At 64.0% G+C, this 15946-nt stretch overlaps 1 protein-coding gene across 1 annotated transcript in view; it reads right to left on the reverse strand.

Moving 5' to 3' along the window:
• Sh3tc1 (SH3 domain and tetratricopeptide repeats 1) overlaps window positions 1-11372 on the reverse strand; it is a 30628-nt gene extending 19256 nt beyond the window's left edge. The window contains exons 1-7 of the mRNA XM_013023966.1: window positions 11256-11372; window positions 6723-6909; window positions 4984-5085; window positions 3161-3288; window positions 2058-2163; window positions 580-729; window positions 136-310 (exon numbers count right to left, since the gene is read on the reverse strand). Coding sequence (XP_012879420.1) covers window positions 136-310; window positions 580-729; window positions 2058-2163; window positions 3161-3288; window positions 4984-5085; window positions 6723-6873 — 812 coding nt within the window. The 5' untranslated portion in view covers window positions 6874-6909; window positions 11256-11372. The remainder of the gene's footprint in view (window positions 1-135; window positions 311-579; window positions 730-2057; window positions 2164-3160; window positions 3289-4983; window positions 5086-6722; window positions 6910-11255) is intronic.
• Between the last annotated feature and the right edge of the window lie 4574 nt (window positions 11373-15946).

Here is a 15946-nt window from a genome sequence, read left to right on the forward strand (position 1 = left end):
GGGTGTGGAGGCTGGGCCTGTGGGGACAGGGCGGGGAGGCCGGCCGTGGGGATGGGGGACGGGTGTGGAGGCCAGGCCTGTGGGGACAGGGCAGCAAGGCCGGCCGTGGGGACGGGTGGCCTGCTCGGTACCTACTGGTGGAAGGGCTCCAGGGGCGCTGGCGCTGGCGCGGCGGCCGGCTCCTGGGAGGACGCGCTGGCGCTGGAGGGCGGGAGGTCTCCCCCCGACGCACGCCCGAGGGGCTGGGGGTCTTTTCCTGTGCGTGTGGTTGCTCTCACCCGGTGGTCAGGACACAGGACGAAGAAGCGTCCTTCAGAGGGACAGAGGGTGGCCGGGGTGACCAGACCCGGACGGCTGGCGCTCTGCCGGGCAGGGTCCCAGACATGGTCACGGGGTGCCCCACCCCACCCCCGGGCAGAACCCCCAGACACGGTCACGGGGCGCCCCCCCCAGGCAGAAACCCCAGACACGGTCACGGTGCACCCCACCCCACCCCCGGGCAGAACCCCCAGACACGGTCACGGGGCGCCCCACCCCACCCCCGGGCAGAACCCCCAGACACGGTCACGGGGCACCCACCTTCCTGGACCAGGAGGCTCTTGTGCATCTCCCTCAGGGCGTCCTGGTCCACCAGCACGCGGATGGCCGTCTCCTCCTCCTCCTCGCGGGGCGGGAGCAGCCAGAAGGTCGGGCCCACCAGCAGGTTCTCCAGGCAGTGGTGCGTGAAGCCTGCAAGGCCAGGCCCGGTCACCGTGGGGAGCTCCGGAGAGGGCCGGAGGCCTGGGGGACCCTGGTGCTGACCAAGCCCCGCCCAGGCCCGGCCCTGAAGGGTTTCCGTGGACCGACACCGGCCTCCAGGGGCAGCTGGGCCTCTGCTCCCCACCCCAGGGACCTCTGTGCCCCCCCTCCAGGAGCTGCGGCGCCTCTGCACCCACCCTGCCGTCTACGAGTCTGGGGTCACGTCCAGCCCCATGCACACTACTGAGTGCATTTGTACATGCCAGGTGCAGAATACGAGGTCACAAAACACACTTGGCGGCCAGGCTGGTGGCCCACGCCTGTCATCCCAGCTACTCTGGAGGCTGAGATCTGAGGCTCACATTTCACAGACAGTCTAGGCATTAAGTCCCAGAGACTCTTTTTTTTTTTTTTTTAATTGGTCATGGGGCCTGAACTCTGGGCCTGGGTGCTGTCCCTCAGCTCTTCAGCTCAAGGTGAGCGCTCTACCACTTGAGCTACAGCGCCACTTCCAGCTTTCTGGTGGTTCGTTGGAGATGAATTTCAAAGACTTTCCTGCCTGGGCTGGCTTTGAACCGAGATCATCAGATCTTAGCCTCCTGAGTAGCTAGGATGATAGGCGTGAGCCACCAGTGCCCACCTCTGAGAAGACTCTTATCTCCAATTAACCACCAAAAGCCAGAAGTGGAGCTGTGGCTTGGGTGGTAGAGCATTAGCCTTGAATGAAAAAGCTAACGGACAGCACCTAGGCCCTGAGTTCAAGCCCCAGGGCTGGCATAAAAACAAAGCAACAATACAAAATGACCTGGAACCCTGGACTGGATTTCCCAAGCCTTTCTGTGGTGCTACGGTGCTGGTCCCCATTTTGGGGAGAATCAAGCCTTTGTGAGCCACAGCCTCGCCAGCACGCATACTTGAGACAAATGGAGAGTGAGCTCTTTACACACACTAAACGCTGTACGTCCAGCTGAGGACAGGGACCGGAAGGTGGCCTGGAGGGTGTGCTGAAGATCCCACCTGAGTGCAGTTAGACTCAAAAGGACTTTGACAAGGAGGAGAGCACATGGTGGCTGGGCCTCGCACACAGGCCTCCAGAGAGCAGCCTCCCTCTGCCCAGCCTCCAGAGGAGCGTGAGGCTCACAGCACAGACAGAACCACCAGGGCCCCCTAGCTCCAGAACAGACGCACCACTGACCCCGGGGTACACACGGCCCCTCGCCGGCCCTACGTTTGCGGTTTCTCTGGAGAGGCCGCAGTGGGGCACGCACGGGAGCGGCCTCCGGAGCCTGTGCTGGACTCTGGGAGGGTGGCTGCTTTACCGAGAGCGTGGTAGGTAGAAAACTTCCAGATTTCCTCGAACGTCTTAAACGTCACCATGATCCGATCCTGGTCACTGTGGATGGACAGCAGCCTGGCCGACAGCTCCTTAAGAGGAAGAAACAGGGATGAGAGACGTTTCCAGCGGTTCTGAGAGCGTGTGTCGCGGATGCACACACCTTGCACACTCGGCCCGGGCTGGGGGCAGCAAGGGCAGGGCAGGTTCTGCTACGGCCAGCCCGGTGCGGCCTGCCGGCCAGCCGAGGCTCTCCGCTGCCTGCAGGAGGCTGTCCGCAGGAGGAGGCTCCGGGAGGCCAACTCCAGGAAAAACACAAGACGTGGTGGGAAAAAATAACTAAGGCCAAAGAAAAGGTTTTGGGGCAAGGCTCCAACGGAGAGCATCTGCTTAGCAAGCTCAAGCCCAAGTACCACCCAAAAAGAAAAGAAAAGCTGGGCACGGGCCGCTCATGCCTGTCATCCTAGCTACTCAGGAGGCTGAGATCTGAGATTCACGGTTCAAAGCCAGCCCAGGCAGAAAGTCCGTGAGACTCTTAGCTCCACGTAACCACCAGAAAACTGGAAGTGGTGCTGTGGCAGCAGTGGCAGAGCACTTGCCTTGAGCTGAAGAGCTGAGGGACAGCGTGTGAGCTCCATGACCAGCCAAAATAAAAAGAAAGAAAGAAAAGCCAGCCAGATCCCTCTGGGGCTCCTGGTGTTTACGGGCCCCTCGTGACCAGCTGGCAGTGCAGACAGGGCTCAAACCCCGGAGTCCGCGCGCGTTGCCAGGCAGCCGCCCTCCCGCCCTGGGCCCAGCCCTGTCCTCCCTGCGCTGTCCCCTGTCTGTCCCGGTGAAGGCCGGCCAGCCCTCTCCCCTCCCTCTTGCCCCCCGCCCCCCCCACCACGCAGGCCATACTCACGCCCAGCACGCGGGCCACGTCCCGGCTGTCCCCCTCCAACAGGCCCCTCCCCCCCGCCCCCGCCCCCCCCTCCGTGCAGGCCATACTCACGCCCAGCACGCGGGCCACGTCCCGGCTGTCCCCCTCCAGCAGGCCCCTCCCCCTTGCCCCCCTCTGCCTCTCCCCCCCACCACGCAGGCCATACTCACGCCCAGCACGCGGGCCACGTCCTGGCTGTCCCCCTCCAGCAGGCGCAGCCGTGCGCGCAGGGCCTCCTGCAGGCCTGGGGCCGGCAATCCGCTCTTCCTCCGCACGGCCCGCAGCTGCAGGGCCAGGTCTGCGGAAGCAGATGGAAGGGGTGGTTTGCCCGGCCCTGGGGGGGAGGGCCTGGCGGGGAGCCCCCCACCCCCGTGGGCCCCCACCCACGGAGCTGACACCGAGGCCCCGGGCCCAGGCCTCGCAGGCAGCTCTAGACAGCCAGGCTCCACCCCGGCCATGTCCCGAGAGGCCTTGACTGTTGGCCTCGGTTTCCCTAGCTGCGAGAGGCTGTCCCACAGGGAACTGGGGCCTCTGGCCTCAAGGGCTCCAGCTGTGCCTGGCCTGGACGGGGAGACAGGCCTTGGGCGCGGCCCCACAGCAAGCCAACAGGAGCTCGTCCGCCGCAGCCAGCCCTGGCGCCACCCCGGCACAGACCAGCTCCTGCTTTCCTCCACCTCAGCTCCCTCGCCAGCTCCCTGAGTCCAGACGGCTCTCGCCTCACACATCAGCTGCCCGGCCTCCGCCCCGTGCCCACCTCCAATGGCCACGGCTGGCCTTTGCCTGGCTTGGGCCTCTCAGGCTCAGCCCAGGTCCAAGCGCTCTGGGCAGCAGGACAGCCATGTCCACCCTGCCAGCCTCCTGCCCACACGCTCCTCACTGCAGACCTCTGGAAGCTGGCAGTGCTCTGGGAGGTGGGATCATCATACCTTCCCGGGGAACGTGACTGCAAGCAGCCCCACGTGGCCAGTGATGGCCTGTGGTGGCCGGTGGTGGCCTACAGTGCCCCCCCCCAGAATAAAGCCAAGCTCTGCACCTCACAGCCAAAGCCTGGTCCTCTCTGCTGTTCCAACATACCAAGGCACCAATCTTGCCCCAGGGCCTTTGTTCCTGCTTGCAAGCAGGATGACCAGCATGGCCACCTCCCCTCTACTCCCAGCCACCTTAGGGGACTCTGGCACACGTGCTCTTATGTGAGACAGGGGTCATCCCCCATGCCCTCAGGACAGGCCGGACACCTGCATCCCAGCCTCTGTCCTGGAGGCCGAGGGTGGACACCAAGAATGGACACTACTCTCAAGCAGGGAGGGGCCCAGGGCGGGGCAGGGTGGAGCTTCTGGAACCTGGGGTGGACCCCACACGAGGGGGACCACCCAGCATGTCACGGAGATCCCGAGCTGCGAGCCCACGAGACCCTGAGGGACTGACACTCCCTCCACCCCACGGGGCGGACCTCGCATCTCCCAGCCCAGAGAAGTCTGTGCAGCCGCCCAGCGTGGCCTAGCCACCCCAAGCGACCGCGCTGGCCACCCCAAAGAGAGGGTGTGGGGTGCCACGGTGACGGCGAACGTCAAACCGCAGAGCGGGCACTCAGCTTCCCCCACAGGCGGTGTCCAGGGTTGGGGGGACTTCACAAGCCTGGAGCTTTCTGCCGCCCCCCTCCCCCCAACCTGTGCTGCCTCCGGCGGCCGGGGCTGAGGGTCTTCGGAACCCCTCTCTAGAAAGCCTGCCCTGACACCCCTCCCTGGGGCTCCCGCCGTCCTGGGCTCACCCTTGTGTCACCGTGCAGCCCCCAGGGGACACTTCTAGGCCTCACGTCACCTGCGCAGTCCCCAGCCCACTTGGCCAGGGGAGAGAGCAGGCTGCCGGCCTTCCGCATGGCCCGCCGGAGTAGCCGGCGCCCTCCCAGCCTGCGGCTGCGGCTGTTGCATGACGGACACAGAGGGCCGGATGGCACAGCACTGGGCCACGCGCCCAGGCCGCGCAGGACACCCACCTGTGGGACACGCTGCCGTCTGGCCAGGCGGCGGAGCTTCGTCGGTGACACAGCAGCTCCCCGGGCTTCCGGCACTGGCACCTCGCAGACACCCAAGTGTCTCTGGAAGAAGAGGAGGCTCAGCGCCCGCCCAGCCTCCTTTCCCATCGGTCACTCACCGAAGCCCAGCCCGAGGGAAGCCGTGCGCCCCCACGGGACAGCGAGACGCGTCTCCATACCCAGGAGACAGCGCAGCACGGGTGCTAGCATGTCTTTCTGGACTCTGACACGGCCGAGTGAAGGTGGGCAGCTCCGAGCGGGAAGGGCTGGGTGGCCCGGGCTGTCCCCGCTGCAGGAGGCTGCCCGCCTTCCGGCCCCCAGGCTGGCCTCCACTCGGCTCTCTGATTGGCTCCTAACCCTCACAGTTCCATCTCCTTCCCACCCCACATAAAGACCCCGTGACAGCGCCCAGGCCCTCTCGGATGGCCCAGGATAACGCCTTCCCAAGATGCCTAACCTGGTAGAGCACCGGCCTCGAGCAAAAAAGCAAAGCACACGAGCTTTGCTAGGAAGCAGACCCGAGGCCATTACATGCCCGAGACGCTGCGGGGAACAATCCCTACAGGACCAGAAAGAAGCATCATGGAACCCAAACAGTGGCCAATCAGGGTGGCTGGACTCTGTTCCAGAAGCAACTTCTGGGTAGAAAGATGCTGTCAGAGGCAGGGAGCAGACTTCCAGAATTTCATAGGCTCCGGGAACACGGTCGGGACAACCAGCAAGCTTTGCCCGAGAACAGCATTAGGAAAACCAGGGGATCACTGTTAAATCACTGCCCTGGGGTCCCTAGAGCAGGTTCCCGGGAACGGGGAAACACAAGCATCTGTCAGAGGAAGGGTTTCACGTCTGCGGTCTGCTCTCAAACCACTCAGAAAAAGTCAGTCACGTGTGGAGACAGAGCGAGAACACACCAGCGTGTGAATCGCGCACATTGGCAGAGTCTGCTTGGGAAGAATGGGGAGAATGGGTGCTATTCCCTGCCTGACACGCAGAGGAAATCAGCAGGTGGGAGGCAGACACCGGGTCCTGTCCACACACAGGGGCCTCTGGTGGCTGGGGGAGCCTCCTGAGACACATGTTCACGGCAGGACAACAGAGGTGAAGCCTCCTCAGGTCAGCGGAGGCTCTACCTCCCTTCCACCGGGGTCATTTGGGGCTAAGTGTCAGCAGGGCCCAGCCCTGGGGACAGCCAGGCAGGATGAGGGAGGAGTCAGGCCTCTCCACCCAGGACTCCTCTCTCCTCTATCCCAGAGTCTGAGGGCATGCAGGGAGGGGTCCTGGAGTTCACGGAGGTTGCCAGTCAAGCAGTGGTCCGCCAACACCCAGGATTAGAACCCAGGTCCCCTCCTGTGCCCACCTGTGGTCAGGTAAGAAGTACTTCTGCCTGGCACCTTAGGGGCAATAGGCCTGAGCTGGCTATCGGTCGTGGAGGCCTGTGGCCTCCCAGGCCTCGGTGGGCCTCCTGGGGAGCAAGACCTTCCCTGGGACATCCTGGGGGTGTAAGGAACAAGCAGGATTGCAGGAGAACTTCTAGCAGTCTCCAGATAAATGGCCATCACCCTGCAGGCCCTTCCCGATGTACCACCAGTACGTCGGGAAACACACCAGTCAGCACGCGACTCTCAACCCACGGGAAAGGAGAAGCCCCGGGCAGATGGCAGGTCCTGGGAGAGGGAGGCCGGGCCTCCGTCTGCACTCACCACCTCTGAGCTCGGCCTTGGCCTCCCCCGGCCCCGCTTGCTCGCAGCCAGTCGGTGAGTGCATGGCCACGTGCTGGGCCTTCTCTCTGCGGCTGTGGCTTCCAGAGGGTCCCACCGGCCCCCTCCCCATGGTCTCCGGGGGCCCCTTCATGATCCACGGTGGCCTCAGGACGGAGGGCTGGACATGCTAGAAAGGAAACGGGTGTTTGGCCAAGTCCCCCTCTAGGGGACAGGCTGTGGAGCTGCAGAGTCGAGCAGAGAAGGCCTGTGGAGTCCCCAGCACCTGAGAATCAGAGCAGGTGTCCGCCAGCAGGGGGAGGGGCCGAGGGGAGGCCCCGCCTCCTGCCCCCCCCCCCAGGCTACCTCCTCAGCCTCTCTCTGCCCCTGGACCCTGCCGTGCCCCCAGCACCCAGGGCCTTTGCTGAGCCGTTAGCCATCTCCACTCGGAGGGCTCCTCCCTCGTAAGCCACTGTCTCTGCAACTTGGTCCAGCCTTCCGGGAGAGGCTCCATCTGGGCCATGCGCCCAGGCACGCCCCAAAGCCGGAGCCCGGGCACGGGCTGGAAGTCCTCGGGCCGGCAGGCTTCCCCGGCTTGCACGCTACCAGGGCCTTCGGCCTTGGCTGCTCAGATAGACCACAGAGGCTTGCCTACGTGTGTCGACACGTGTAAAAACAATAGCACGTGTTGCCACCGGACACCTGTGGAACGTGGCTGCCAGCCAGGCCCCCACGGGCCGGGGCAGCACAGGTCCGCTCCGCTGGAGATGCTCTCCCCAGGAGGCTCTGCTGGGGATTATAAAGGGCACCATTGTGACCCCTTAACCCACCGGAGTGCCCCACGCAGCCTGGTCTCCCTCCACAGAGTCTGCAAATGCTCCTTGGAGCCCATCCAGGCCCCGACAGCCCAGACCCCTGGGCACCCCGGGAAGGAAGGAAGTGGAGGAAGCAGAAAGGTGAAGGGTCAAGGTGAAACCGAATGGGAGGTAGTCACTCTGCCTCAGCCTTTTCTGGGGTCAGAGGTCAGCAAGGGAGGGGGTGAAGCGAAGGGGCAGAGACCCTGGCTTTATCCCTGGCACCCCCTCCAAAAATAAAATGAACGAGGGCCTTGTATAGCCTGGCAGGCCAACCTCTGGGTTCAGCGGCCTCGTCACTACTGGGGCCCACAGCATGGACAACATGGACACAAACACTGGCGCAGAAGCCGCACACGGACACAGAGCGCGGGCAGGCCATGGAACACAGGGCCATGCCTGCGTCAGCCGCCCGCCTGGCCTCCAGGGCAGAGGGCAGACCACCCCCGGCTCTCGGTGGGCAGACCTCACCCGGTCCACGTGACCGTGAGCTGGGAAATCTCAGCCTTGCCCACGGAGCAGACAGATTCTCTCCGTGCGAGCACCGGGAATGAAAGGGCAGGGCTGGCCTCCCCTGACGGAGCGCTTCCTTGGAACAGGGGGGTCCCCAGCAGGCTCAGAGATCACGCAGCCCAGTGGTGGATGGCACTTGTGCCACCAGACCGTCTGCCAGGACCCGACGTCCAGGACCTGCAGAGACAGCCAAGGAGGCCACTGGGGCAGAGGAAGAGGGGCCAGAGCTGGGGTCCGGGATGCAGGACCCCCAAGAGCCCTGCAAGCCAACGAGGTGCCAGAAGCCCTCCCCAGAGCCGCGCGGTGGCGCTGCCAGCCTGGGCGTGGGTCTGTTTGGGGCAGAGTGAGCTGGGGAGCCTGTCTCTCCCCACTTCAAATGTTCTCCAAGAGGGGGGCCACCGAGCCCTTCTTGGGCACTGCGTGGATGATTTCTCCCACACATGGGGGCAACGGTCTCAGCCCCCTCCCCTTCTTAGCTCCTGACCCAAGGCAGCCCGGGCCCGTGGTGCTGGCTGAGCCAGACAGCACTGACCCCAGGAGGTGCCGAGATGGCACAGCCCGAGACCCACAGACAGTGCCAGGCCTTCTCAGCCTGGATCCTGACCCAGGAGCCCCGGGGCAGCTGGCACTGGAGCAGCTGTCCATCGTGGGTCCCAGGATCACACACCAGTCACGCCACAGGCCTCTGCTCTCTGCCCCCGGCCCCGGGGGGCCGTGCCCACCCGGTCACACCTGACCCCCTCCTTGGCATCCTCCAGGCTGGTGCCCTCCCCAGCCTCGAGTTCAGTCTGAGCCTTGGACTTTGAGTCTGCCCCTTCCTTGTTTTGCCAAATTGCCCTTCTGGCTCCTACCAGACAGCCCTGGGCCAGGCCTGCAACACCAGGCGTCTCCTGCCTTTGTAGCTGGAGTTCACAAAAGCATCGTAACAGAGCCCTGGTTCCCATCTCCTGACCTTGCAGGCCCTGGCTTAGGAGAGCCTCGGCCTGCCCGCTACCAGGCCGCACTGCTGGCCTTCCCATCTCTGTACTTTCAAGAGCCAGCACGGGTGGCTCACGCCCGTAATTCCTGCTACTCAGGAAGCTGAGATCTGAGGATCTTAGTTTAAAGCCAACCCAGGCAGGAACGTTCATAAGATCCTCATCTCCAATTAACCACTGAAAAGAAAAAAAGAAAAAGCTGGAAGTGGTAGAATGCTAGCCTCAGAACAAAAGCTCAGGGACAGTTCCCAGGCCCTGGACTGGCACGCACGCACGCGCGCGCACACACACACACACACACACACACACACACACCCAGGAGCCAGGTTGACGCTGTACCCACACGCACTCTGCTGGCGTCAGCTGGCAATGACCTGGAGACTGGCCCCCTTCCTGCCCACCTCCCTGGGGTCAGGGACAGCGACAGGCCCTCCGAGAAGTCCAGGTCCCCGGGGCTGGTGCACAGTGGTGCTTGCAGAGACCCGAGAAGCTGTGTCACATGTGGGACTTGGAGGGGACGTGGGCTCAGGCCCACACAGGACGCCCCCCCCCGGCCTCGGGCTCCCCCCTGCCTCCCGGGAGTGGGCCAGACGCAACCCTGGACAGCAGGCCAGCAGGCCGCCCCCAAGCCCCGGCGACCAGAGCGGCCTCGTCTCCCTTCTCACCTGCCCTCTTTGCCCAGCTCATCACGGTATCCAGACCCCAGCGTAACACCAGCAATCACAGTGGTTGGGAGGGGACCAAGAGAACCCCAGACAGCCAGCACCACTCCCCTGGAGGCTGGGCGCAGGGTTCTGGGGGTCAGGGACAGCTTTCATCAATGCGGGCAGCAGGCCGGGGGCCTGGCTGGAGCTGTCGCCTGCCTCCTACTGAACACACAAGAACCTCTGGAGGGCCGTCCTGCCTCCCACGCTGAGGGGAACGCTGCCCCGCGGGTGTCCGCCGGGGACACTGCGGGGAAGTGGGTTTGTGCAGCCGCACCAGCCTCAGCTGAGGGTGAGTCACGCTGGGGTCGGGGGGACTCGGCCCGGTGGGAATCACAGTGGTGATCGCCACAAGCCCCGCTCCTGGGACCCCAGAAACTGGAAGAGGCGGGAAGGAATCCACTCAGGCCCCAGAAGGAGCCTTGCCTTGCCCACAGCTTGTCTCTGACTCGCAGCACCCCGAGCTCTGAGGACAATTCTGTCTCTGTTGGGACAGCAGTGTGTCCTTGCTGGTGAGGGCAGCCATGGGGCTGGCACGCCGTCCCACTGTCTCTGATGGTACCACGTTCCCGAGCCGTGGCACCCGAGGAGTCAAGGACTGCACACCCACAAATGACTGGCGCGGAACCAACACAGGGAACCTCGTGGCCACAGATGCTGATGGCTGAGTGATGGCCCCCACTCAGGAGCTCTGCCCTCCCCTTTGACCTTTAACCCCTGCCCCAGAGGACGGAGCCTCTGCGGTGCCTACCTCACACATGTGCAGACCGAGGTCTGGCCCAGTCCAGGTCCCACCAGGGGACAGGTAAGATTCTGGTGGTGGTGGTGGTGCTGGTGGTACTGGGTTTGAACTTAGGGCCTTGCATTTGCTGGACTTAAACCACATCCCCAGCCCCAGAATGGTGGGATTCTGGTTCCAGTTGGCTGGAATCTGGTGCTACCCTCCCTCAGCCAACCTGTGCCCCTGCCCCTGGGCCAGAGGCGAGGGGCCACATCCACGAGGATAGGCCTGAGTAGGGCTGCCCTGGCTCTGATGTCTGGTCCGACATTGCTTTCCCCGAGCAGGGCGAGGGTCCAGGCTCCCGGAGGAGCCACCCCAGGCCCGGCAGGACCCAGAGACCTCAGGGAGGCTGAGTAGTGTCCGCATGGTGGGTGGTGGTGACCAAAGCAGGGTCACCACCTTTGGGACCCACCAGCCCAGAACCCCTCACACCGCCTGTCACCACCCACAGCACATCCAGACAGGAGTGCTTGCAGGGAGAGGCCTGGAGCCCGCAAGGCTGCACGGCAACTATGACAAATCCAGTCCTGAGCAGCCCCTGGGGACGCAGAGAGACAGCACCAGCAGCTGCCTGGGGCCTCTGCTCCCTGGACCTCAAGCAAGTCAGAAAAGCCTTCCTGAAAGAAGAAGGCAGGAAGCTGATCCGAGAGTCCATTGAAGGCAAGACCCAGCTCTGCCCTCCTCCCCACAGCCAGCACCCCTCCTACCTGGACACCCCCTGCTCCCCAGACCCTGTGCCTGAGGGCTCTGCTCCTTAGATACCTCCTTGAAGACACCAGAGACGCAAGGACACAGGCGCCAGCTGGCCGCCCGGGTACGGGCGGGCTCCACAGTCAGGCAGGCTCTGGGCCCTGCCACCCCCGCCCTCCGCCCCCTGCTTCCTGCCCTACTTCCTCACCATGGCCGGGCCGAGCTTGCTGGCTGGTTGATCATTAGCTCCTTCCTGGACGGAGGCCAGGCCGTGTCCTGTCTGCAGAGGCCGGGAACACCCAGGCTCTGGCCTGCATGGGGATTGGGGAAGTCGAGCAGCTGCTGCCCGCCCGTCCCAGCAACCTCAGCTTGGTTCCCCCTTCCTCTTCTACTTCTGTGTGCATGCACACGCATGCATGTACACACACATGTGTGTGGCGCCCAGACACAAGCATCCGTGTATACACATGTGTGTGCACGTGCACACAAACACAGGGGCAAGCCCCACTCTTGGCCCGTGGGGCTGTCCTAGTTTGCTGGCCCATGGATGGAAGATTGCGGGGGAAGAGAAGTTCTACCTCCTCCTTGGCTCTGAAGCGTTCCTACCTTGTAGCCTAGCCGGATCTGGGAGCAGCAACCTTCCTCCAGGCCCAGGGACGGGCTGGGCAGGGCATCTCGGCCCTGCTCGCAGAGAGAGCGCAGACTGGGCCTCACAAGGCCCAGGCGAGATGTGGGTGCCCCTCTGCCTCCTCCCCACAGGATGTAGACCCCAGAGGTGCCCGCCCTTCCCGACCTCTGTGGAAGCTGAGCGGAAAGGTTCCGGAGGGTCTGGAGGCGTTTCCGCTCCCGGCCATTGTCCCCGGCTATCAGTGGAGACCCCGCATCCTGTTTTGCCTCTGCAGCTGTGTTCTTGGCCTGAGGCTGGGGGGGGGATTTTCTGAGAGCCCCCTTGCTTTGTGCAGGCCTCCCCGCTGCCCACCAGCAGCATCCTCTGTGACTTTCCAGAGTCTTCTAGGCCCGGCGGGGAGAATCACACAGGCCTGCTTGGCAGAGGGCTATTTAACCCCAGCCCCAGGCTCCAGCTTCTGTCGCTTCCCCGCGCCTCAGTTTCCCTCTCCGTAAACGCAGGAGTGGGGCTCGGAGACCTCTAAGACCCTTCCATATTAAGCAATTCTGACCCCAGATAAAATTGTCACTCGTAGGTCACCAACTTGTGGGGCTTAGGATGCCCCCGAGAGCCTGTCCGCCATCCCCACCCCCACAGCTGGTGGACAAACTCGGCCCCCTCCCCACCACACCAAGCCAGTGCATCCACCCTCCCTCCCACGGGAGGCTCCGCCATCCCCGTCTCTGGGGCTGCCAGGAGCCACTCAGCTCCGTGGGGCCTGGAAGAAGCAAAGGTCCAGGTAGATAAGGCCGAGGAACACGCTATCTATCCAAGACCCAGGCTGTGGGCCCAGCACCAGCCAGGACGGGGCACAGAGCTGCTGCTGGACGCTGCATGGCCAGTCTACTCGGGGCTGAGGCTCCACGGCTGGCGGGACCTCCTTGAGGGGCATAGGCTGGGAGCAGGGGACCCCAGGGACCTGTGGCAGCACACATACTGCACCCCTCAATCCCACTCTTGGTGCCCAGGAGCACGGAATGGCTCCAGGGCTGCTGTGGGGACAGCCACGCCTGCCCGTCTGCACCGGCTGTGCTTCAGTGCCCTGCCCCTCACCCCCGCTGTGTCTACAGAGCCAGGAGGCCCACCTGGGTCGCAGTGAGTCTCATGGAGAGGTCTCTGTGGCACTGGTGTGGAGCACTGAAGGCACACAGGCCTGGGAGGGCACTGGTCTCTGGAGAAGCTTTGTGGTGGGCTTCGTAACCAGGGCAGGGACTGGTCTAAGCTGGGACACGGAGACCACCACCAGCGAGCCCGGCCCTGCTCCGCCACTCCCCACTGTCTCTGAAGCAGCCACTCAGACAGCAGCACATCCATCAAGTCACCAGCCCCTCATGGCTGACGGCAAAGCCCGGCACGGCCTCACACACCTGTAAGCCTAGCTGCTTGGGAGGCTGAGATCTGAGGAGCACAGTTCACAGCTAGCCCAGGCAGGAAAGTCTGTCAGACCTGTAACTCCAATGAACTAACTACCAAAAAGCTGCAAGAGGAGGTGTGGCTCCAATCTGGAGTGAAGAAGCCAGGGGATGGCGGATCAGGTCCTGCGCACAAGCCCAGGCGCATACAGCAAGGGAACGGCCAGGCAAGGGGCACACTGGCCTCCGTCCTTCCCTGGGAGAGGCCAATGCCACCTGCGCACCTGGGGGCGGGGAGGAAGCTGGGGGCGTGGCTTCTCATCTTGGGGGAGGCGCAGACATTGGCTCCGCCCCGGGCAGAGCCGAGCCGACGCACCCCATCCCCCACAGAGCACCTCAGTCCTCCCCCTGGACCCATCCCTCCTCCATAACACACAGCGGCATCGTGGCTGAGGCAGTGTTGCCCAGGGTGACAAGGAGGCCACTTCACTCCTAAGCCCCCCGGCCCCACCGAAGGGCAGCCAGGGCCGGGATGCACCTGAGATTCCTTCCCACCCAGCACACACCCCTCTGGGACGTAGTCTTTGGGGGTCTGGTACTCCAAGCCTCTCGCTGGAGCCATATGTGCCTGTGGCCCTGTACCAACACGTGGAAAGTACTAGAAGAGGTCTATTTGTTATTTCTGGCCTCGGCTATGGGAACAGACCAAAGACATGCAGAGCCCCAGGCCCAGATACTGTGCTTGTAAAACAAGGCCAGCAGGCTAGCTGGCCAGCAGTTCCCCAGCCTCCGAGGACTGAAGAGGCTGCTACCGCCCCGGCCTTCGGGTCCACCCTTGGACGTCAGGGCCTGGGCCAACATCACGTGCCACAGTTCTGTCAGGTCAGACATTCGGGCAGGGACAGTGCTGACTGTGAGCCCAGTAGGCATGCCCTCCCTGCCCCGGGGCCCTTCCCCGCCCCAAGCCCCGTCCCCTCCCCGCCCTGGCCCCTGTCCTCAGCCGTGGTGGAGTGACAGGTTCTGTGGGACAGTTCCCACCGGCAGCTCATTCGGAAGAGGGACACCAGCTTTCTATAAACCAGATCATTGACCTCAGGTCCGCACACGTCTTTCTTTGCTCAAGACTGGTGCTCTACCCCTTAGCTACATCTCCACTCTGGCTTTTGGCCAGCTAATGAAAGGTCAGAGTCTCTCGGATGTGTCTGCCTGAGCTTCTAACCAGGGTCCTCAAATCTTATCCTCCAGCATAGCTGAGATTCCAGGCATAGTCACTGGCACCAGCTGTACCCACAGACAATTTGATGAGGCTACTAGAACCCAAGGCACGGCTGCACCCCGGGGCTGTGCACCCCGGCAGCGGGCAGTGCCTGCAGGTGGCAGGCAGCCCTCCTCCAACACAGAGACACGTGGAGGCTGTGAGGGCCTGGGCCCGGGAGCCGCCCATAGGCGGCCCGGCCCACGGGGCCCGCGGGCCCCAAGGAGCAACACGGCAGAACCTGCAGTGGGTGACGGCAGGGGCTTTGTGGCTGCTTCCTCCCAGAGCCTGGCGAAGCTTGACCCCAGCCCGCAGTGAGCCCAGAGGACACCACATCCAGAGCCCAGTATTCCTGAGATGCTGCCACACTGTCATTTCAGGGCCGGGCAAACCCAGCCAGGCCCACGCTGCCCGGACCCCTCCCTGGAGCGAAGGCCTCAAGACCCTAGGGACGGGGGGAGGGGGGCTCGGGAGCTGGGGGGCTCCTGCGGCCTCACCCCTCACCACGCCAGGGAGGATGGCCACGGCGGCACCTGCATCTGTGTGGGGCCCCGGTCCACTCCACTCACGGGGACACTCTCTGTCTCTCCGCCCCCCACCAGCAAAACACCCAGTGCTGTCCTCTCAGGGCCGTGCCCGGGTCCCAGACCCATCACAGGCCTGCGGGGCTGCTGAAGCCCCGAGTCCCCTTCCAATCCTGCCCCAGCGCTGCCCAGCAGGCCACACCCGCCCTGGACACTTCCTTGTCTCAGCCGCCCTCTGACCTCCGTTCACCTCTCTCCTAAGCCTCACCCTCCTGGGGAGTGAGGCTGGAAACTTCTAGAGCCACCTGTCTTCCCTGAGGATACTTGGAGGGTGGAAGCTCTGCCCTTATGCCTGGCCGGCTGGGGGTCTGGGGTGGCATGCTCCACCTCCTCGGGAGAGGCGTACAGAGCCCTCTGACGGGGAGACGGGAAGGCCAGGGACTGCGCCGCCGTTCCCGTCAGCAGGGCCTCCCTGGATTCCCCCTGCACCCCACCCAGACCTGGCACGCAGCGCTGTTATGGGCATGCCCCCAGCTGTGAGGTCAGGTTAGACACACGCTCACCCACAGTGGGGTACACCCTCCACACCCAGCCTACACCTGGCTGCCCAGCCTGCGTGAGTGTGACCCCATAACGAAGAGAAGATTCCCGAGCCTCTGCCCCGGTTGGAAGGGTTGGGGCTGTGCTGCTCTTCCTTGGCTGTCTGCCCAGCCCAGCATGGAGAAGGGATTCGGCAAAGGAACACAGCTGCCAGTTCGGGCACCGATAGGGCCAGGCCTGACAGCGGCACTGCTGAGCGTGGGCCAGTGACCATGGACAGGTGGACATGGGCAGGTGGCAGTGGGCAGGTGGACATGGGCAGGTGGCGGTGGGCAGGTGGACATGGGCAGGTGGCGGTGGGCAGGTGGAC

This window comes from Dipodomys ordii, unplaced genomic scaffold (assembly GCF_000151885.1).
Source record: "Dipodomys ordii isolate 6190 unplaced genomic scaffold, Dord_2.0 Scaffold71, whole genome shotgun sequence".
Taxonomy (NCBI): domain Eukaryota; kingdom Metazoa; phylum Chordata; class Mammalia; order Rodentia; family Heteromyidae; genus Dipodomys; species Dipodomys ordii.